This window comes from Aquarana catesbeiana, linkage group LG02 (assembly GCF_042186555.1).
Source record: "Aquarana catesbeiana isolate 2022-GZ linkage group LG02, ASM4218655v1, whole genome shotgun sequence".
Lineage (NCBI taxonomy): Eukaryota > Metazoa > Chordata > Amphibia > Anura > Ranidae > Aquarana > Aquarana catesbeiana.
In genome coordinates, this window is record NC_133325.1 from 687,190,685 (window position 1) to 687,214,605 (window position 23,921).

At 42.8% G+C, this 23,921-nt stretch overlaps 1 protein-coding gene across 3 annotated transcripts in view; it reads right to left on the bottom strand.

The window, feature by feature from the left end:
* The window catches only part of BLTP2 (bridge-like lipid transfer protein family member 2), a 187,460-nt gene that overhangs the window by 112,434 nt on the left and 51,105 nt on the right, over positions 1–23,921 (bottom strand). For all 3 annotated transcript variants that reach the window (XM_073616776.1, XM_073616775.1, XM_073616774.1), the window contains exons 10-14: positions 23,325–23,392; positions 22,602–22,747; positions 19,770–19,888; positions 14,168–14,331; positions 13,395–13,680 (exon numbers count right to left, since the gene is read on the bottom strand). In XM_073616776.1, coding sequence (XP_073472877.1) covers positions 13,395–13,680; positions 14,168–14,331; positions 19,770–19,888; positions 22,602–22,747; positions 23,325–23,392 — 783 coding nt within the window. The remainder of the gene's footprint in view (positions 1–13,394; positions 13,681–14,167; positions 14,332–19,769; positions 19,889–22,601; positions 22,748–23,324; positions 23,393–23,921) is intronic.

Genomic DNA, 23,921 nt, shown 5'->3' on the forward strand with positions numbered 1-23,921 from the left:
TTTTTCCTATATAACTTTTCCGGGGAGTTCGAAAGCATTATTCCCAAATATTTAATCTCTTTTTTCCAACAAAATTGGAAATCTCTCTTTAGTTTTTCCTCCTCTATTTTACTCACTTTTATCTTCAAAATTTCTGATTTCCCCATATTGACCTTAAAGTTTGTTATTTCTCCATACTGTTTTAATATTTTGACCAATCTTGGTAGTGTATTTCCGGGGTTACTTATATAGAAGAGCACGTCGTCCGCATAAGCAGCCAGTTTGTGCTCCTCTTTTCCCACCTTGAATCCTTCAATATCAGGGTTATTTCTAATTGTTGACAGGAGGGGTTCTAGGGCCAGCACGAAGAGAAGGGGGGACAGGGGGCATCCCTGTCTTGTCCCTCTCTTCATCTCGAAAGGTGACGACAGGGTTCCATTGATCTTAATGGCCGCCTTAGGTTTCCTATAGAGTGCTTTAATCCATCCTATCATCTTGGGGCCGATTCCAATTATTTCTAGGGTTCTAAACAGGAACTCCCAGGCCACCCTGTCAAACGCCTTTTCGGCATCACTTGACAAGAGCAGACCTGGGAGTCCCTCCTCCCTTCTCTTCTGGAGCAACAGTAGGGTTCTCACCCCATTGTCTCTTCCTTCCCTTCCCGCTATAAAGCCTACTTGGTCCGGATGAATCACCCCATTCATCAGTTCTTTTATCCTTGTGGCCAATACTTTTGAGTATATTTTTGTATCTACATTAATCAGTGATATCGGTCTGTAACTCGCGCATAAAGTTGCATCTTTGGCCTCTTTGGGGATTACGGTGATTGTAGCGAAAAGCGCCTCATTACTTAATTCATATTCATTTCCCACCCCGTTCATGTACTTACACATTTTCGGAACTAGTATGTCTTTAAATTTCTTATAGTAATATGTGGTGAACCCATCCGGACCCGGACTTTTCCCCTGTGTACTATCTGCTATTGCTCTATATATCTCTTCCTCTGTGATTGGTTTCTCCAGAGCCTCTCTCGCATTTTTTGTGATTTTGGTTAATTTGGCGTTTTTTAAGAAATCCTCTATCTTCCTGTTTTTGCTTTCCTCCATTATCTGGTCTCCATTAATCTCCTCCGTATATAGTTCACTATAATAATTTTTAAATACCTCCCCAATCTCTTTGGTTTCATACACCATCTTCCCATGTTTATCCTGTATCTTTCCTATAAAGTTAAGGGCTTTTTTTTTCCTGAGCATTCTGGCTAAATGCTTTCCCGCCTTATTTCCATACAGATATCTTTCTTTAGCTATTTGGTTAAATTTTTCCTTTGTTTCTTGTTCCATCAGCTTTTTTAATTCATCCCGTTTATTTATCAGTGCGAGGTATGTTGTTTGGTGGTGTCCTCTGTGTTTTTTGTGTTCTTGTTCTAAGTTGGAAATTTCTTTTATAACATTACCCATCTTGTTTTTCCTTTCCCTCTTTCTCCTTACTCCCTCTTTTATTATTATTCCCCTTATGTAGGCTTTATGTGCTTCCCAAGTCACCGATCCCGATGTATCTCCTGTTTCATTTGTTTCGAAATAGGATTTTAACTCTCTCTCTATTTTTTTGGAGATTTCTTCATTTTGTAATAGATCTTCGTTTATTCTCCATAATGATTGCCTCCCTTGTGCCCTATTAATCTGCATCTCCATCTCAATAGGGGCATGGTCTGATATTGTGATTATTCCTATTTTTGAACCTACTATCCTGTCTAAAAGTCTATGGTCTACTAATATGTAGTCGATCCTAGAGTACGTCCGGTGCACAGGGGAATAGAACGTATAGTCTCGTATTTTACCATTCATAATCCTCCAGATGTCTACCAGTTGATTTTTATGTAGTTCCTGTTTTATCTTCCTCATCTGTCCGTTATTCGTCCCCTGTGCCCCGGACGTACTGTCGATCTCTGGTTCTAAACACATGTTAAGGTCTCCCATTACTATGAGTTCTCCCTTCTTAAAATCCATTAATTTCTCTAATGTGCCCTTGAGAAACCTTACTGGGTTTTTGTTGGGGGCATATATGTTGGCAAGGGTACATTCCATTCCTCCGAGTATTCCTCTGAGGAATAAAAATCTCCCTCCTGGGTCCTGCATCATACCTCCTAATTTAAACTGTACCCCTTTAGCCAATCCTATTGCCACTCCCCTTGCTCTATTCGATATTGCATCTCCATAGAACCAGTTCGGGAATTCTTTTGATCTTAATCTAATATTTGATTCATACGTTAAGTGGGTCTCCTGCAGGGACACCACCCCTGCTCCATAGGTTTGTAGTTCCCTCAAGATTTTATGCCTTTTTAAATTTGAGTTTAACCCTTTTACGTTATAGGAAAGAAATTTCAGTGTTGTCATTTTTCTGAATTTGCTATCTTTTGTGCCTTTAACCTGTCTTGAGCTACCCCTTTTTGTATCGGGGCAAGTGCACACTGTACTCCCCCTACTGCCCATTCCCCTTCCTCCCCCCCCCTCCCCCCATCCATCCTCCCCCCACCCTGAGCCACCCCTCCTTCTAACCCGGCATATGCATCATGTGCCCCCCCTCCTCCCCATCCCCCCCCCTCCCACCTCCCTCCCCCATCCATCTCCCCCCCTCCCCCCCCCCCCCCTGGCCCCTTGTGGGCCCCTCGTCTGTTCGGCGCCCCAAACATCAGGGCGACCAACAAACCTATTTATCCCAAGGTATGGGACCCAGTGTACCCTCTCACCCCTTCCTTAGATTGAAAAATTTGAAGGGGTGTTGACCTGCTATCTTCTGTTTTACGTGATCTGTGTGCTCTTTCCCCCTAATCCCCCCCCGTCCAGCCCGGTATATCTGGTATTTGCAAGTCTAGTTTTCCACAGAACCCTTCCAGATCTTCAGGAAAGCGCAGTTTCGCTGATCTCCCCTCTTTGTATCCTATCAGGCAGGCTGGGAACCCCCAGCTATATCTGATGTTTTGTTGCCTCATCTTTTCTAAGAGGGGTTTAAGGTGTCTTCTTCTTGTTAAAGTTTCTTGAGATAAATCGGCGTACACCTGTAACTCCGTACCCTCATATACCAGGGGTGATTTTCTCCTTAACTTTCCCCAGATCTCCGACTTATCTTCATAAAATCTAAATCTAATAATAATGTCCCGTGGTCTTTCTTCTGAGTTTCTCCGGTGTCCGACTCTATGTATTCTTTCTATCCTTAGGGGTTCTCCGTCCTTTTTATCTATAAGAGGGCCAAATACTATTGAGCACATTTTCCTTAGATCTTCTCCCTCTTTTTCTGGGACTGATCGTAGCCTTATATTCTGTCTTCTGTTTCTATTTTCCTGATCTTCTATTTTATAAAGGATTTCCTTCTGTATTTGTTTTACTGTTTTCATTTGCTGTTTAAGGGTTTCCAGTTCTTTCTTTTGATTCTCTACCATTTTTTCTGTTTCTTCTACCCTGTCCAGGAGGCTTCCCAGATCTCCTCTCATCATACTGATGTCTGCTTTGATCGACTTTTCTAGCCTCAATAGCATCTCGTTCATTTCGCCCTTTGTGGGGGGGAGAGACTCGGGTGGTCTCCCCTCTATCCTACTACTCTCCAACTCCCCTTCTGATGTAAACTCTTCCCTGGAGTGTTCTGGGGTCTCCCCTCCCTTTTTGTCCATCCCTTTTTTATTTTCCACCTTCGTTTTCCCCTGCTTCTCCGCTTCTAAATTTCTTGGGCTAGCTCCTTGTGTCATATACTGCTTCAGTGTACTAGTCCCTAGTTTATCTTTTGGGGATTTAAGGGCACCTCCTCTTGTCGCTTTATTTGTACTTTTACTCATTTTTGCCTTCTTTATTACTCTTATTCGTTTACCCAGTCTTATTTCCTTGCTCCCCCTTTTTTAGTGGGGAGAAATATATCTGAATGTGTGGAGGGGCCGCGGGCAATTTATGAGGGTGGACAGTAAGGGTGGTGGTTGCTAGCGTTGCTCCAGGTTACCCCTATCCGGGGGTCTCCGTATATCAATCCTGTTTGTGTTTTGTAGTAATCAGGTGTAATAATCAGGTGGTCCCCAGCTAAATGTGTTTTTTTTGCGTGTTATACTTCTGCTGGTTTCTTAAAACTTTGACCGTTTTCACCTTTAAATAGATGTTGTTCTTTCAGATCTGCCTCCCAAATACTTTATGCTGACAATACAAGGAACTGCTGGGGTTCATATATATTTCCTTTTACACACAGTCCAGCTTTAAGTCCTTACGGATAATGAATCCTCTGATCAGCCGCTCTGGGTGCAGAGGGAACAGGAGAAGGGGGGGGGGGAGGGGGGGGGAAGACAAAAAGAGGAGGCAGAGGGGGGGCGGGAAGCCAAGGTTTGCAACTATTTAACACATTACTTTCAGACACAGTCCCTTGACCTTCAGTCACCTTATCAGCTTTTTCTGTAGTGTATTTCTCAGTTGTTTCCACTCATATTTAAAACTTTCTTCATTTAATAGTACACTTGGCTTCTATAGATTTACATGTCATTTATCCATATCCCTCTCAACCATCCACGTCTTACCCTCTCCACTCTTTGCAGCTCCGTGTCTCTGGCAGTTTCGTTTTTGCTTCCTCCAGTGTTATAGCTGCTAAATCACTGCAAACAATAAATCTTACCAGCCGCCCGGCAGGCAAGGGAGACTGAGGGAGGGAGAGGGAGGGGGAAGGGAGGGGGGACGGGGGATTGAAACTTATTGCTGTTTCACAGATCACTCACGGTTCTCGTTTTTATCTTACTGCTCTGGTCGCTTCTGTGGAGGTATTCAAGGAGCTGTCATTTTTCCTCATTGGCAAGCTGGGGGCTGAAGCTCTCCTCCTGTTGTGTTGTGAACGCTGACGGCTTCACAGAGCATTCCACGAGGCAGCGTCTTGCTGGTACACTGGAATCCCTCCCTCTGTGACGGACGCTACGTTCTCACGTCCTCACTTCCCACATCCTTCCTTCATCCACCGAAAAGCAAGAATTCTATCAATAGCATATTCTATCAATAGCATACCTTCTAGGATGCCATCCTTAGGATTCACACTAAGAGACATATGCCTTCCAGATTCTATAATAAATTAGTCTGGAGGCCAGCTTCTTGGCATTAACCAGAGTGGTTAGGACTGGACCAGAGAGCCCACGTTTTGTTTAGGACATGGGTCTCAACAGCCAAACCATCAAATTCAGACTTTGTAAGGAAGGATGGAATACTGGCCCTTGCGAGAGCAGGTCTGGTCGCAGTGGGAGCACCCATGGCCTTCAGACTGCCATCCTCACGATCTCTGCATACCCCTAGGCCATGCCGGAGCTACTAGGATAACTGGTTTCCCTTCTGACCTGACCCTGCAAAGTAACCGAGCAAGAAGTGGAACTGGAGGGAACGCATAGATCAGAGAAAACTGATCCCACGGAACTATCAAGGCATCTGAACCTTTTGCTAGCGGGTCCTTTGTTCTTGATCCCATCTCTGGCATACTGCTTGAAAAATGGCAGGGTGTAATGACCATTCTCCTGGGTCCAGCTGCTGGCAGTTTAAAAAGTCCGGTTTCCAATTTTCCACCCCTGAAATAAAAACTGCTGATAGTCAAGGAACGTGTTTCTCCGGCCAAGTGAGAACATGATTCACCTTCCTCTGGGCACTCAGACTCCTGGTGCCCCCTTGGTGATTGTTATAGGCCACTGCTGTGGCATTGTCGGACTGAACTCGGACAGGACAGCCTTGTAGCCTGCCTGTCCAGGTCTTCAGGGCTAAATGGATTGCCCGGAGTTCCAGAATGTTGATGGGTAAGGACCCTTCGGTTCTGGACCATTTACCTTGGATCGAAGCTTCTTCCAGAACTGCTCCCCAGCCTGAGAGGCTGGCATCTGTAGTTACGACTTTCCAAAAAAATTGGAACAAGGACTTTCCCTTCTGTAGATTCTTGTCTAGTACCCACCAATTGAGAGTCTGGCGCACTGATGGTAACAGGTGCATTGGAAGATCCAAGGCTTGAACTCTTTTGTTCCAGGCAGACAGAATGCTGTCCTGCAAAGGCCTTGACTAGAACTGGGCGTAAGGAACAGCCTCAAATGAGGCTACCATCTTCCCCAATAATCTCATACAGAGACAAATGGAAAGATTTTTCCTGGCCTTGACTAGTTGGACCAAATCCTTTAAGGCTTTGGCTTTTGCCTTGGGCAAGAACACCCTGCTTTGGACCGTGTCTATGACCATGCCCAAATATTCTAGCCTTTTTAGGGGCTGTAATAGTGATTTTTCCAGGTTGGGGACCCAGCCTAGATACTCCAAGTATCTTACTGTGCTGAGCACATTGTGCTTCAAGCGTGCCATGGACTGTTCTACCAGTAGTAGATCGTATAGATAAGCTGTTACTGCTATGCCCTGATCCCTTAGATTTGCCAGGAGTGGAGCTAGAACCTTTGTAAATACTCGAGGTGCCGTAGCTAGACCAAAAGGGAGGGCCACAAATTGGAAGTGGCGCTGCTCTACCGCAAATCTTAAGAACTTCTGGTGGGCAGGAAAAATTGGCACATGTAGATATGCATCTTTGATATCTATTGATGCCAGGAATTCTCCCCCCTGAAGGGTGGAGACCACAGAGCGCATAGACTCCATGCGGAATGAGCGAATATTTAAGAACCGATTAAGGTTCTTTTAGATCCAGAATGGGTCTGACATCTCCGTTTGGTTTCGGGACTGTATAGAGGTTTGAATAAAACCCCGAGCCTTGCTCCTCTAGAGCCACCTCTATGATCACCCTTGAGACAACAGGCGATCCAAAGCCAGAAACAAGGGTCTCCTTTTTTCTGGGTGCTTGGGAACACCTGACAAAAAGGAGACGGGATGGTGGAAATTCCCAAAATTCTAGCTTGTACCCGAGAGATACCGTGGAGGATACCCACTTGTCTTGAATATTTCTGCCAAACACCCGAAAAACCCTGAAGCCGAACCCCCAATCAGGCGAGCGGGGGTGCCCCTTCACAAGGAGGTTTTGGAATTCTGCTTAGCAGACCTTTGACACCAAGGCTTCTTTTGCCCATGGGCTTGGCCTTGGACCTTGCCTCTTGTACTGGACTGGGAAGGCCGTCGCCACTGCCCAGAGGCCGAGGTACTTGGGGCTGGGGAAAGAGGACGTTTAAAATAAGGACGTTTATCTTTCTTTTTAACCAGCAATAAGGTGGTCTTGCCACCGGAAATCTTCTGGATATATTTATCCAGATCATCCCCAAACAAGCGTTCCCCATGAAACGGGAACCCAGCTAAATATCTTTTGCATGAGGCTTCAGCTGCCCAATGTTTAAGCCAAAGGGACCTACGCATGTGTACCAGCAGGAGTGGAAGGTGGGATGCTTGTTGGAGAGAATCCATAAATCACATTTATTCCAAAAACATAAGGCCCTCGGAAGAGCAATTAAGATTAATTAATTAAGAAAATTAACTACCTGTTTCACCTGCTCCTTCAAATATTGGCACATACCAACTGCTGCAACCGCAGGTTGGACCACAGTGCCAGCAATGGCAAAAAAGGATTTAAGTAATGATTCCAGCTTTTTGTCAGTTGGATCCTTAAACACCTGAACATAGTCCACAGGACAAGTTAGGCTTTTGTTCACAAAAGAAATAGCCACACCTATTGCTGGCACACTCCATTTCTTACTGAATTTTTCCTCCATAGGGTAGAGCAGGGAAAATTTCCTAGGAGGAGAAAATGATTTATCTGGGTGAGCCCAACTAACATACAATAGTTTTTCCATTAATTGGATGGATGGGAAAGGAAAAAGCAGCCTGTGGAGACTTCCGAGATCCCAGAGACAAAACAGGGGACACAGCTGGTTCAGTACAGGGCAAATTGTATGTGGTACGCACCACCTCTGTATAGTATTGTACCTGTAGCCTAAGAGCCTGCAAGGTAGAAGAGAGCTTCTCCTTATCCCCCGACTGCTCGTGATCCTTGTCCCCTGACAATGTTGTATCATCATCAGACTGCTGATCATCTGATAGGGAACCCAGAGCAGAGGAAGGAGACCTACCCAGTTTTCTGCTACCTGCTAAGGATGCTGTGATAAAAACAGTAATCCTTTGTTTTAAACCACCCAATGATGCCTCCATAGCATCTTCAGTCACATATGCAGGGGCTGCAATATTGGGAAAGCCAGCAATGCCTGACAGCTGCGATGGCTCACTCTGCATGGCTGCCTCCAGTCTCTCGGGGGGGTGTTACCCTACAGGCATGTCTAGAGTCCCCCGACCCCGATGGTGACTTCTTGGTGCTCTTTTTACCTGCCCCTGAAACCCTTTTGCGGGGAGACATAGTCCTCAGCTAACAAAGCAGAGGTACTAAAATCAATTGCATACACTTCTGTGCCTAGCTTACAATAGTAATGTTTGCTTAGACTGCACAACCTGATGCTGAGTAGGTGTCTAAGTGTGCCTGTATCAGAACCACATGAGATGCTTACGTGCCCCAGCTCTGTGTCCTGGCGCTTATAGACCCCTGGCAACCTGGGCTCTTTAAAACAAGCACCTGCGGGGGGGGTAGAGAAGACCGGAGGCTACTCGGGAACCCCAAGACTGCGTGGGATCCCCTCATCATTTAAATGGCAGGACCTGCAGCAGAGGAGAGGAGGTGAGCGACTTACAGAGCGACTTCACTGAGCTGCATTTCCTGGAAGCATGTAAGTAACACGAGGTATGCCTCTTACTCCCTCTAGTGGCGGAAAACAGGTAAGACATGCAACAACTCAAAGAAGCTAATCCTTAAGGTATTTACCTAGAATTGCTTCACTTCCCTTATCCCCTCCGCAGGATACTGCTGAGAACAGACCCAACCTTCACCCATCACGGCGGGTAGTGTTGTGCCAACCTTCAGGGTTCTGGGTTCCTACTTACAGGAGCCTCTTACCTGAACCTGTAGAAGATTCTGCCAGAAAAACTTTGCACATTTTTAATATATATGCTCAAAAGTACTGGATCCCAGAGCCCAGTCCTCAGAGAGAGACATTACAGGAAAATCTTGTTTCTTCTTCTAGGAGGCCCGGGTACCATCCATCTTAGGCGATATAAACTGGCCCGAGGTATGGATCCGGTTGTGTAGCTCCTAGAACCCCGCAGGGACCTTCAAACAGAGCTTTCTTCTAAGCACATCTTGCATCGTGACCAAACACCTTAGGCACTGGCGAAAAAACTGAGGTACTCTCCATATGGGATAGGTTATATAGGGTAGGAACTCTCCTTACAATTATGGTTGCCAGTGTCCAACACCTGAAGGTGGCTATCTAACCCATGATGTAATGAATAGAGCTCTGTGTCCCATGATGTATGAACAAGAAAACCAAATTCAACAATTAGATAAAATTGCACCTCTACCGCATTCATTTAAAATTTGACACCGTTCTCAAGATACAGGTAGCGACCACATTAATTCAAACTTTACACACTCATCCTAAACTAGATAGAAATAGACTTACACGGTAAAGTTGATATCTGTTATGTTGCAGGAGCGAACGCTGAAACAGATAGGAGGCAGCCCAGTATGTTATAAGACACAATCCATCTTAAGTCTTCAGTGTAGGATAGAGAAGTGTGATCCAGTAATAGACATTTGATCAATCTGAGGTTAGGTTGTTCCTCAGAGCAAAGTCACTGTGCTGAGGCAATATGGGATCCTTCAAATGTGTATCGAGCGCTGTAGTAATTACAGCTAGTGCAGGTTCCTACTCCCTTTGAGAAACAAAGTCCTCGGCATTTACCACAGTCAGCGGGTAGTAAAGTGGTATATGTCTGGATAGTATTTGTGGTGATAAAGAGATCAGGTTCCAATAGATTGCAGGAACAAGAAAAAAAACAAACTCACCACTCTGCAGACATCCAATTTGTCATGCCGGGATGGAAACGATGTCCTCACTGAATGAAAAAGGGAGGGAGGAGGAAAGCCGCCTCACTCCCACGCTTGTACTGCTGGTGTATCAAGTGGCGATTGCCGCTCTCAAAGGATCGCCGCTAAGCCTCGATTAGCATCCAGGGATATCAAAGGAAGGAATGTCCGCGGTAGTCAGGCTGTATCCCTACTACACAGGGTGTGGTGGCGTCATGCTGACAAGTTTCACTCAGATCCTGAGTTTCTTCAAAGCATGGAAAGATGGGTAATGAGCATGTTTAACCACTTACCCCCCGCCATATAGCAAAATGACATCTGCAAAGTGGTTGCGATATCCTGACCAGACGTCATATGACATCTTTCAGGATATCAAGGCGCTGCGCGCCCCCGGGGGCGCATGTTAGTCTGACACACCGCAACTCGGATGTAGGTAAAGAGTCTCTAAAAGAGACTCTTTACCATGTGATCAGCCGTGTCCAATCACGCTGTAAACAGGAAGAGCCGTTGATCGGGTTTTCCTCACTCGCATCTGTGACGATTGTTTACCAGCGCAGCCCCCCCCCCCAGATGCCCCTCACTCGGGTCTGTGCTGATTGTTTATCAGCGCAGCCCCCCCCCCCCAGATGCCCACCCAGTACCACCAGGGATGGCCACCACACTGGACCACCAGGTATGCCACCCTAGACCACCAGGGAAATGCCAATCAGTGCCCAAGCAGCTGCCAATCAGTGCCAAAGAAAAATGCCTGCCAGTGCCACCAGTGATGTCTATCAGTGAAATCTATCAGTGCCAGCAATCAGTGCCCCTCAATGCTGCTTTTCAGCGCTCATCAGCGCCGTCTATCAGTGCCACCCATAAGTACCCATCAGTGCAGCCTTTCAGTGCCCATCAGTGTCTCCTATCAGTGCCCATCAGCGCCGCCTATGAGTGCCACCCATCAGTGCCACCTCATCGGTGCCGCTTTATCAGTGCCCATCAGTGCAGCTTATCAGTGCCCATTAGTGAAGGAGAAAACGTACTTATTTACAAAATTTTATAACAAAAACAAAGAACTTTTTTTTTTTCAAAATTTTCGGTCTTTTTATTCGTTTAGCAAAAAATAAAAAACCACAGGAGGTGATCAAATACCACCAAAAGAAAGCTCTATTTGTGGGAACAAAATGATAAAAATTCAGTTTTCTATCAAAATCCCCCCTTCTCTGGGGGAGGTTAAGTCCATAGATGCCCTTTACAAGGAGACCCCTGGGATCAACCCCCTGTGAAACTTAATGAAATGTTGTGCTAGGGGACGGTCATCATCCTTCTTTTAAATTCTTTGAATGTGTTCACCAATTTTAATTTTTAGCTGTCTCTTGGTTTTTCCCACATAGATCTTGCCACACGGACAAGTCTACATGTATATGGTCCGTGTCAAGGCAGTACTTACTTTTGTTGCCAGCGGTTTGGACATTAACGGCTGTGTGTTGTGTTATTTTGAGGGGACAGCAAATATACACTGTTATACAAGCTGTACACTCACTACTTTACATTGTAGCAAATTGTAATTTCTTCACTGTTGTCATATGAAAAGATATAAAATATTTACAAAAATGTGAGGGTAGACTCACTTTTGTGAGATACTGTAAATTAGGGAGAACTGGACCCATGGTGACACCAGGGAGCCCACAGCAAACGCTTGAGGGTTCCTGGTGCTGGACACGAATCTGTAGTTTTCCATTTTACCTGGATGCTAGGAGATCCACATCCAGCCGCCACCATCGCCATAGTGCACTTCAAACATCTGAGTGAAGGGCACACTCCCCCAGATTCAGCCATTGACAGCTTAGGAACTCTGTCTGCCAGAAATGTGTATGGTGGATAGGGTTAGGATGTGACTTTCAGCCCAAGACAGAATCAGATCTGCTTCATTCTGAGCCAAACGACCACTGGTTGCTCCCTGGCGATTTATGTACACCACCACCATAGTGTTGTCTGACTGGACTGTCACCAGGAGACCTCTCATATGTACCAACCAATGCATTAAAGCTAGCCAAATCACACTCAATTCAAAGGATGTTGATAGACAATGTTCTTTCCTTCAACGGCCAATTTCCCTGAATGGTACAGTCCTCAAGGACTCTTCAAGGAATTTTCAAGGGCACAGTAAGGAATGATTTTCTCATCTCCGTCATTCAGTCCAGTGGGCCGAGTGACTGTCCTCTTGTCCCATGATGACAAGGAGTTCAATCGAGGGGCCTTCGTTTGAAACTGGGCAAAGGGTACTGCCTTGAACAAGGTGGCCAGCATTCCCAGAACCCTCATAAAAGAGCACTGAGGGGTTCTGTAGAGCCCGAAGTGACTCCACCTAAGTTCACAGAGATCAGGCCCAAATATTCCAACAGTGCCTTGGAACCAAGGTCGATTTCTGAAAGTTCATGGCCTACCTGAATATTTTCAGAATTTCTACTGTCCGATGCATTTTGAACTCCAGCAGTAGAGCAGACTGCTCCCGGAGCAGTAGTTTGTCCAGGTATCCCACAATGGGAATACTCTGGGTACGCAGGAGACCCAAGACTGGAGCCAACACCTTGGTGAACACTTGGAAGCAGTGGAAAGGCCAACGGCAAGGCTACAAACTGAAAATGCTGATCCTCCACCACAAAAATCAGGAACGGTTTGTGAGGCTGAGAATATGAGATGTGTAGATAAGTGTCCTTGATATCCATTGATGCCAGAAAGTCCTTATGTTGTAGGGAGGCGAGTACTGAATGCACAGATTCCATTCAGAATTTTTGCACCCTGTGAAACACGTAGGGTTCTTGGAGATGCAGAATGGTAAGAAAGTCACTGTTCAGCTTGGGAACTGTGAAGAGGTTTGAGTAGAATGCATGAAGCTTTTTTTTCCCTATTGTACCTGGATGATCACTCTCTATTAGAGCAGGTGATAGAGTGCCTGAAAAAAGACTGTCCTCCTTTGCAGATTCAGACACCTTTGAAAGCATAAAGCATGGAGGGGAATTCTAGCTTACAACTTTGAGCCACCACACTGTGAACTCAATCTGCAATCTCCCTGGTCCAAAGGTCCGCAATCGCACCCCTCCTCCCCACCAAAGGAATTGGGGGTGCCCCTTCATTGGGAGGGGCATTTGTCCCCTGGCTTTGAAACTTGGAGTGGGGCTTAGAGCCTGAGGCCTGTGACTGACAAGTCGAATGCTTTTTGGAAGTAGAAAGGGGTGTAGGTTTCTGCACCATAGATTTCTCCTTCCCACTGAGCAGTAAACTTACCCACAGTTACTCTATGGATGTAATAAACCAAGACAGGATCAAACGCTCCCCTTCAAAAAGTTATCGTTAAACCTGCTTCTTACAAGGCAGCACTGAAATATTTATAAGCATGTAAGGTATATAGGATGAAAAAAGAATATCTCCATTTCGCATTATATGTCTGCAGAAGAAAGCCATTCAGAAAAATGACAGTCTACAAGTGTAAACTAGCATGGTACTTTATCACATGAGTAAACGTCAAAAATGCATTAAGAAGTCATACTTACCCACTAGGTTGGACAATGTAAACAAATTCACTTCTTCGACACGCACATCTACTTTCCAGAGAACAGCTAGCTTGCTGATGGCTTCCCCATGTGGAGAAGTAGGAGACAGTAGGTCTTGTGAAGTCGGCACAGGATTCTTAGATGCTACTGGCATGAGGCTCAGAACACGAGAGAGACATTCTGCACATGTGTCTGAAAATTCTATCTGCAGGCCTTGCACAGTGGATTCTATGAAGAGGGTGTCTGCCTGCATGATGCCAACACCCACCGATTGGTTGTAGCTGCCCTACAAAGAGAAAACAAGAGTTAAAACAAATGTTATAATAATAGATCTAAGAAAGAGCCCCCCCCCCCCCCCCCCCCCAAAGTAAACAGCCATATAGGTATGGTGACAGTGTATAGAATTCTAACAGTATATAAATTAGTGCAGGTAGCTCTGTATTACTAAAGAGACTGTGATGGACTGATTTGTTTATAACTGTACACTGCCACCCTAGTAAATTGCTTTTCGCTGACTCTTTACCTGGAGTCTGGCTTTAGGAATACAGTATATATGCCTGCTATGAACTACAAATCAATGTCAAATCAAGTAAGATATGGCACAGACACATCATCATGGAATAAATGAAACTTGTATCCCCATACAGATAAGAAAACAAAAACACTGAAAACCAGTTATTATCTACTGCCCACATAATACAGTATAACTTTTCTGTTCCATGAATCAAAGTAATGTATGCAAATACAAGTTGTACTCATTTTCTGCCTCTCACCTGTAAGCTAAAGGAGTCGAGAACACAAGCCTCACCCCAAATGTGAGTATTTGGAGGGTGAAGGGCCTGCTGGATGTGAGAGTCTTTACCCACCCTCCAACACAGGTTACTGACAGACAGAAGAACCCTCTGGTGAAGATTCTGTGTGCGTAGGTGCTTGAATTCTGGAAAAGAAGTTAGAGATAATTTTAATGTGACAGTATTTTAAATACTAAATGAAGAATAGAGAAAACAGGTGGAAAGGTTAATCTGTTGAAGCAATAACGTACTCCTTCCTATGACTCCATAAGATTTATGTCTTAAAAAGGAGAAGTCCAACCCGAGCTTTTTAGGCTGGGCTTCTCCTCTGGGTCACAGGAGTGCAATTAGTTTTGCACTCCTGCGACCCGTTTTCAGCAGAGATCGGTCTGAAGTCCGCTCTCCGCTGACGTCACTGTTATCAGTTGAGGCAGCACGTCATCCCGACTTCCCAAATCTGGATCCGCCAGCTGCCTTGATTGACGGCAGTCTCAGTGAGCCGCTGAGACTGCCACTCCCTGCTCCTCCACAGCTCAGCACTCCAATGAGCGTGGAGAAGCAGAGAGGAGAGACACTGACTGACAATCAGCAGCTCTCCTCTCGGGGATCTGTGAGAACCGAGCCATTGGCGGTGTTCAGTGGCTCGGTTTTCAGTGCAGAGACAGCGGGGGAAAGATGCAGCATCAGTCTGATGCTTCATCCACATAGACAAGTATGAATCTGAAAAACAAAAAAAAACAAACATACTTCTCTCAAGCGTTTTTTTTTTACATTTTTTTACATGTGTTTTTCAAGTATTTTTCAGGCATTCCTATTAAAGTCTATAAGGCCAAAAAAGTATAATTCTGCCCCAAAGAAGCTTATGTACTTTTTTCCAGGTTTAAGCAGCACAATTCTCAGGTGTGAACATTGGGAAGAATAGGATTATTCATCTTAAGCACTGCTGCACTTGAGGAATTATACAGCAAGATGCTCAGGTGAGAGCAGAGGTTAATGTTAAAGTAGATAAATATGGCACTTTCTCAGTGACCTAAAGTGCTAATGCAATATAAATCCTGAGGTGATAATGCAATAATATCCAAATATGCACAAATAAAATAAAACAATTAATCAATGATGAAAATAATAAAGAGCTAAGTGCAAAGGATCTTCAATACAAAGAAAAATAATTCATAAATTATTGTCATCAATCACAGTGCGGAATAATAATATAAAATCTAGAATTAATAATGCAATGGTGTTCACATGAATTCATAAATATGTTCAATATAAAGTGCATTAAAAAAAGTGCAATAATAACTTGTATACAACAAAGTCCATAAAGTTCTTGTCGCAGCAAATCTTCAGTGCAAAAAATAGTTCATAGACAGTGTCACCGATCACAGTGCAAACAATATATCCAATTCCTAAGTAGTGCTTTTACCATCCGTGTATAAAGTGTGCCCCAGCCTCTCACCTCAAAGGAAGACCCCTACAGGTCTAGTCACATTTATGATGGATCTCTCATATGTATCCACAGCAGCAAGCTCTTTCCTTGTAATCCTCTGCTAGATCAGACCAGCGGTGTTCTCAGATACAAGCAGGAATTTCCACTAAACAGAATAACTTCCTCCACTTTTCTCCAATGTAGGCAGAATTATGTCAAATCACGCTTTGGATATGTTATGCCCAGACAGTAATATCAAGGGGTTATCTTCCAGGATATGTCAAGTAGTTCACCGGTACAATAGATTGGTGCACTCCAATTCACATTATTCTCACTCATATGATCATAAGCTGTTCCATGGAAAACGATGGTTAAAAGAAAGCATTCAGTAAAACATCGCACTGTGTACCATCACTCGATAGATACTCTCTCACCGCTCGTGAACATCTGTTCATCTGCAGTGATTCCCGGGAGGAGACCAAAACTGTAGACTAGTGCAGCCAGCCGGGTAGTACACAGAACATATTTATGAATTCATGTGAACACCACTGCATTATTAATTATAGATTATATATTATTATTCTGCACTGTGATTGAGGACAATAATTTATGAATTATTCTTTGTATTGACGATCCTTTTCACTTAGCACTTTATTATTTTAGTCATTGATGAATTGTTTTATTTTATTTGTGCATATATGGATATTATTGCATTATCACCTCAGGATTTATATTGCATTAGCACTTTAGGTCACGGAGAAAGCATCACATTTATTTTTAATTAACACTGTGTGGGAACATATTTCATGTTGGCAGCTACTCACTAGTGTTAGTTAATGGTTTGCGCATTAGTACATTCATACTACTAAATTAAAGTAGAACTGCCAGTTTTTCATTTTAAAACTAAAGTCTTTACTGCAGCTGCACTAACACATTGAAAAACAAAAGCTATGTATTATTTATTTAGTTTATTATTTTACGCAACTAAAACTTAGTTGCCAAAGCTGGTAACTAAGATGAATATTCAAGTATGAGCAGAAGAGGGTATAAGCACTGGCTGTTCTAACAAAAAATAACCTGCATGCCCCGTTTTATAGCAAAGCAGGCCTGAGAGCATTATCAAAAACAAATATATGGGACTAGTTTCCCTCAATTAACACCAAGAAAAAGATGACATTTTTATCCATTGAGAAACACAGGATGACTAAGATGTCGAAAAACAATCCCATTGGGGGGTTTGCAACAAAGCTTACAATGATTAACAGGCTTAAGAAATCAGGGGACTGCCTGTAGTTCAAAAATCCACCTGAAAAACCTTATGGTACTACAGGCAGCTTGATTAAGAAAAGTGCAAGAAACACACACTGATCTTGAAGAGTTGTTCTGGCAAAAAAGGGTAGAACCTGAACCTTAAGATCAGCCATTCTGAACCAGGGTTCCTTTAGAGGTTTAAATAATAGTAAAGTGTGGCGCTAACAGATAATAGAACACGTGTTATTAATCAGATAACAGTGGTCTCCGTAGAGAGGTGTCAAATTCTGGAATATATGTCTTATTATATTAGTGATGATTTCTTTACAGAACATCAAAAAGGCAAGTAATAAAATAAAATTTAAAAAAATACCTGGCAGTGATAAATATTTCAGTGTACACAAACACATACAGAAAATGAATACTGTATTTTGACAGTGAGTACTGTGTTAGGACCTATATATCCATTAAGTGTGAATATTAAACATAGGGTAACATATCCCAAAACAAAAAGTAATAATAAAGGTGAACAGAGTATCACAATGTGTTGTGTGTGTAGCTCAAAAAAAATAGTGTTCATCAAAACAAAATCACAAAGTAAAAAGTCCATAAAAGGTGAGTATGTGTGAATATTGAAAGTCCATCATTGGGTGGATGGAGTGCTCATATTTAACCCCACAACAGTTTGAAAACAGGCAATCTTCCTGTGGAGTGTATAGGAGCTGTATGCAGGAACCCTTAGATCTGGAAGGATTCTTCACTCATTCAGACGGTCTCAACACAGAGGGAAAAAAAGACATAGGAGTGCCCTTACCAGACAAGATGGACTCACAGGCCCTTGGCGGTGAGTCAAGCGAGCTTGTACCGTCAAACGGTATAGCGCGATGATCCGTGTGATGATCTTATGCGAAGTTTCATCAGATGTCATCAGATGGTGTGCCAAATCGGGATCGGGAGCCTCCGGGGTTCTGCTTCGGTCATCGGGCGATCGTTTCCTCAGCGGCTCATCACATAGACAAGTAAACAGAGGAAAAAAACTTCCACATAGTGTAAAACCTTTTTTTGTAGAAAAACGTTGTAGCGTTTTATTGATGAATATTTTCCAAAAAGTTATAAAAAAGGGCAGTAAAAACTCGGCTCAAAAAATAGTACAGCAATAAAAAAAGGTAAAAGATGGTATAAAATAGCGCAGTAAGTGATGGTGAGGGTGTAATCAGGGTTTCTATGATTACACCCTCACCCTCACTTACTGCGCTATTTTATACCATCTTTTACCTTTTTTTATTGCTGTACTATTTTTTGAGCCGAGTTTTTACTGCCCTTTTTTGTAACTTTTTGGAAAATATTCATCAATAAAACGCTAAAACGTTTTTCTACAAAAAAGGTTTTACACTATGTGGAAGTTTTTTTCCTCTGTTTACTTGTCTATGTGATGAGCCGCTGAGGAAACGATCGCCCGATGACCGAAGCAGAACCCCGGAGGCTCCCGATCCCGATTTGGCACACCATCTGATGACATCTGATGAAACTTCGCATAAGATCATCACACGGATCATCGCGCTATACCGTTTGACGGTACAAGCTCGCTTGACTCACCGCCAAGGGCCTGTGAGTCCACCTTGTCTGGTAAGGGCACTCCTATGTCTTTTTTTCCCTCTGTGTTGAGACCGTCTGAATGAGTGAAGAATCCTTCCAGATCTAAGGGTTCCTGCATACAGCTCCTATACACTCCACAGGAAGATTGCCTGTTTTCAAACTGTTGTGGGGTTAAATATGAGCACTCCATCCACCCAATGATGGACTTTCAATATTCACACATACTCACCTTTTATGGACTTTTTACTTTGTGATTTTGTTTTGATGAACACTATTTTTTTTGAGCTACACACACAACACATTGTGATACTCTGTTCACCTTTATTATTACTTTTTGTTTTGGGATATATGTTACCCTATGTTTAATATCTACACTTTATGGATATATAGGTCCTAACACAGTATTCACGGTCAAAATACAGTATCCATTATCGGTATGTGTTTGTGTACACTGAAATATTTATCACTGCCGGATATTTTTTTACATTTTATTACTTGCCTTTTTGATGTTCTGTAAAGAAATCATCACTAATATAATAAGACATATATTCTAGAATTTGACACCTCTCTACGGAGACCACTGTTATCTGATTAATAACACGTGTTCTATTATCTGTTAGCGCCACACTTTACTATTATTTTCACATTTACAACGGTCAGATTGTTGTGTTGGCTGCTTCACCTCATATCTTTTAGGAGTTGGCGCAATTTTTACACCCTTTATTTCCTTTAGAGGTTGCTAGAGGTTCCATGAGCTGTGTGCTGATTGACTTATCTGGAGCCAGGAGCTCCACATCTAATGTCCTCTACCTGTGAAACAGGTCCTGGAACACTTTAGGATGTAGGAACCAAACTGTCTGGAAGAATGGTCAAACATTCCTATAGACACACTCCTAAACCTTGTAGACAGCCTTCCCAGAAGAGTTGAAGCTGTTATAGCTGCAAAGGGTGGGCCAACTCAATATTGAACCCTACGGATTAAGACTGGGATGCCATTAAAGTTCATGTGCGTGCAAAGGCATATTTAGTAAAGAATGTACTAAGAATGTATGTAGAACACAATGTACTAAGAAATATATCACAGACACTTAACCAAATGCGCAACAATTTTACTTTAATTACCCTATAAATGAGAAATACATTTCTGTCCTGGTGGAAAATAAGACTGTTTTAGCACATTACCTGAAGCATTTTCTACTCGTTCATGTAAAGATTTTTGGAATAAACACTTGAATTTTGGTTGTATTTAATGAAAAATGATCCCTTTATCACAGACAATAAGTAAAATTATTAGAGATTACTGTGACTCACCCAGTGACACAGATGAAAATCCCATAGCAAAAGGCTGGGCTTCCTCAAGCTGGACAGACACATTGACGTTAGAGATGTTTGAATTGAAAACTATTGGTGCTAATATCACAGGAAGAGGTCTATAATGAAACATTTAGATAGAAATATAAAAGATATATATTGCTGAATCCAAAAAAAAAGAAAGAATTACATACAAGGGTCCATTTAGACCATATCTTAAAGTGCTTATTATACAGGATTTATAGCACCAACAGTTTGGGCAGCGCTTTAGGGCAGATAGTACAGTTACAATACAATTCAATACAGGAGGAATCAGAGGCTTAAATCTTTCATGATGGGAGTATTTTTGTGTTTTGGTGACTGGAGTAGCTATGGACAGAAAGCATTACAGTACAGCTCCACTTTTAACGATGCTGGAGCCAACTCCAACCTACTTATCCTTTCCATAAAACAAAAGGCATCCAAAGTTTGCAGTTCATTATCTTTAGAAAGCAGCCACAACCCGAACAGAAAAGACTGTCCCCTGCCAGCATGCTGCAGAGAAGGCCCAGGGGTCAAACACACCACCTATTAGTTTGAACCTGTGGCACTCCAGCTGTTGCAGAACTACAATTCCCATGAGGCATTGCAAGCCGCTGACAATTACAAGCATGACTCCCAAAGGCAGAGGCATTATGGGACTGGTAGTTTCGGAAACAGCTTGAAGGCCGCAGGTTGAGCACCCATGGTTTAGACAGAAGACTCTTCTGTCACAAAAGCCCAAGCTCTCAAATGCTTGGAGATCTCTAGCTTTGACTCAGCATGTCAGACCCCTGCAGAGGAGCCACTGCTTTCTCACAGAGAGTAAGGGTTCTCCTTTGCGTCATATGGAAAGAAGACAAGCTTTTCTACTTCGGCTATGGCTGTTTTCTAGAGAAAATGAACTGAAAGCCCTCGCACACCTTTTGTTTTGATGCATCTAGAATGTATTTAGTGGATTTAAACTGAAAGTGCAATTAGCATTTATTGGGCCTTATATTTAAAGAATGTGTATGCTATGCATACTAGCTCATTATGCCTTTGTCTTCCAGTTTTTTTTTTCTCCTGGAGTTTACAACCACTTTAAGCCCTCCTCCTTGGAAAACGTCCTACTGGACCAGTCCATGAAAAAAACATTATCAGAATTATATAAGGAACTCTTCCCCGTTACTCTCCCCCTCAGTAATAATGGGTGGCAGAGGTTCCAGACTTGAGAGGAGAGGACTGGGATGATATGTGGAGTTTTCCCCTTACCCATTTAGTATCGGCAAGGGACCGGTTAATACACTTTAAATTCAATCACAGGATATATTATACTCCGGCAAAACTATCCAAAATTTACCCAAGGACTTCAGCGGAATATTGGCTTTGTTCACACTCTCCGGCCAATTTCGGTCAAATATTTTGGCACTGCCCGGTAAATCAGGGGTTCTGGATGGCCATTATGCACTTTTTCATAGAGATCACCACTGTGCCGGTGCCTATGACAGTGACAACCTGCCTACTTGGCCGAAGGAGGGCTTGACGCCAGCTAGGGCTCAGCGCACCTTGCTCAGCCTGCTTTTGTTCTATGCTCGCAAGGCACAGATCCTCTACTGGAAAAGCCATTGACACCCTTCCTATCTTAATAGAAAGGACTCGCAAAAAAAGTAATTCCGTTCTATAAAGCTACCTATTCAAGCAAGAAGTTTTATAAGGTTTGGAAGATGTAGTTGGAGAACCCTGCTTCTGCATAGGCAGTCCTGGTGATGGGTACTTGGGGGAGACCGGATGGAAGGTGATGAGCAATGGTTACACCTGGCTGTAAAAAATATTTTCTCTCTAAATGCTGGCCTGATTATTAAGTGATAGGTACATGTATGTGTGATTAATTACATTATGTCAGAGGCTGCAAAATGTTTTACTGCATGCAATATTGATTTGGTTATTCTTACCCCCTACGGGGGACAAAAATCTTGGATCCTGGAGTTGCTTGCAGGATGGTGAGCCTGGACAGGGGAGGAATGGGAGGGAGGTGATGTTTGAAACTTTTTCCAATGTTATTTCGACCCTGTGTGGTGAGGTGTTTTTTGTTATATGTTTACAAAAAAAAAAAAAAAAAAAAAAGGGATGTAAACCCTTACATATACCCAGTGAAGTAAATAGCCTCAGACAATACACAGAGATGAAACAAATCTCACTACATAAGTTTTACTTGTATATCTGCAGTCTTACCTTTTCTACACGCTTTGAAAAGTGCAAATCGAGTTAAAAAACTTTCTTCCTCATTCAGCAGTGGGTGTGGAGTCTGTGTGTTACATTGTGTGAGAGCTGACTGGAGGAAAGGCACACACCCCTCCTCCACATAGGCAGAGGAACAAAGGAACATGCAGAGCTGTAGTCTGAATGGACCAGCTCTCTGCTAATATACCTCTAAGCTCCCTCCCAGACACAAAATTTCAGCTGCTATCTTGTGTGTCAGAAAACTTGTCAGAAGTGACTGCTGATAACAGAAGAATGGAACACCAGAGAGAAACAGCACTCAGAGCTTTGAAGAGAGATAAGTAAACACTACAGATATATGTGCCTAGCTCAGATTTCATGAATGGGGTTTACAACCACTTTAAGTAACGGCTATTTCAGCAGTAGTCTGCTGGTTGATTACAGTTGTGGGGGAGCACCAGAAGGGCGAGAAGTGGCTCCTTACAGCCTCTCCTGTAAAGTGAACCTATTATGCTGCCTAATAAGGGGTCATTTTGAACTATCACCAATAAATTCTGCACCAACTCTACGCTAAACTAATGTAATATTTGCATTGTATTAATCAAAACTCACCGATTATATTTGGTTGAGGCTTTTGCATCCTTCTGTAACTGACGATCCAGCGCCAGCAAGCTGAACCAATGAAAAAACTCCTGGTGACGGTAATGGATAATGCAAGTATTGAGTGTTAGATTGCTCTGGATATCAATGGATGTTACCTGGCGTGATGCGAGAGTAAGAAAAATCAAAATGCATTTTAAGTGGAGTCAAGGACGACAATAATTGCATTATAGAGATTCTAACTTCCCCGCTGTATCCAAACCTTACAGAAAATGTGGGCTTTTACCACTTCCACAAAAAGTATGTAAGAGAACTAGTGACCATCATTGTGTACATATTAACAAGATTTCTATATTCAAAAGATAGGATATTTGATAAAAGCAAAAGACAGGAATATAAAATGCCTTTATTGTAAACGTTTAATGCATCAATGTTTCCTAAAGTGTGGGATGTTTACTACAGATGCTACTTGCATTCATTGTATGTTGAACTATGTAGGGAGCAGGATTGCAGAATAACTCTGCTGTTGATACCAGAGGCACTATAATGAAACAGTTCTTATGGGCTTTTGTGTGTTGCAGTGGACATTAGAAAATACTCAAAATATCTAACTAGACACTAGCTAGGGAAAACACATATTTTATTAGAATAGGCAGCACTCAAACACTATGAAGGCTGTGATGGTGGCACACAATTAAGAGTACGTGAAAAGGTTTTAGCCACCTAGACTCTCACCTGTACACTGGCTTTTAAGTGGTTCAAACAGACAATTCTCTGTCGGCTCTGAGACAACAGCAGACCATCTGGACAGAAATCGGAGACAGATATTACAGTATTAACTTACATAGGTAAACGCTACTCCCATTAATAATGTATTATCACATTTTATCAAACAAATTCTTTTTGTTAATATTCTATGAAGCAGCAATATGAATGTACTCTTGAACAACTCGAATTTAGACTAAAAAGGGTTTCGCATTAATTAAAATTTCTTAGAGACAACTGGGTTACAGGCAAAAACCTTCAGGTTATTGGACACTGGAAAAAAAAAAAAAAAAAAAAACAGAAACCCCTCATAAACCCTCCCGCTCCAAGAAGCAAGCCTCAAAGTTTTTTATTTAGCAAGCAATAAGAGGACCACAGAGGGGAGGGTATGCTGTGTCATTCATGTACTGTACTCCAAGGAACACATCTTACAGGCAATTAAAAAAATAAATTATAAAAATAAATAAAAATTTTCTTGTTCATGCAGTACAACAGTGGCCATGGCCTGTTGGGGGTACTTGAGGACAGGGTGGAGAACCACTGCAGTACAAGGCAAGCAGATTCAGA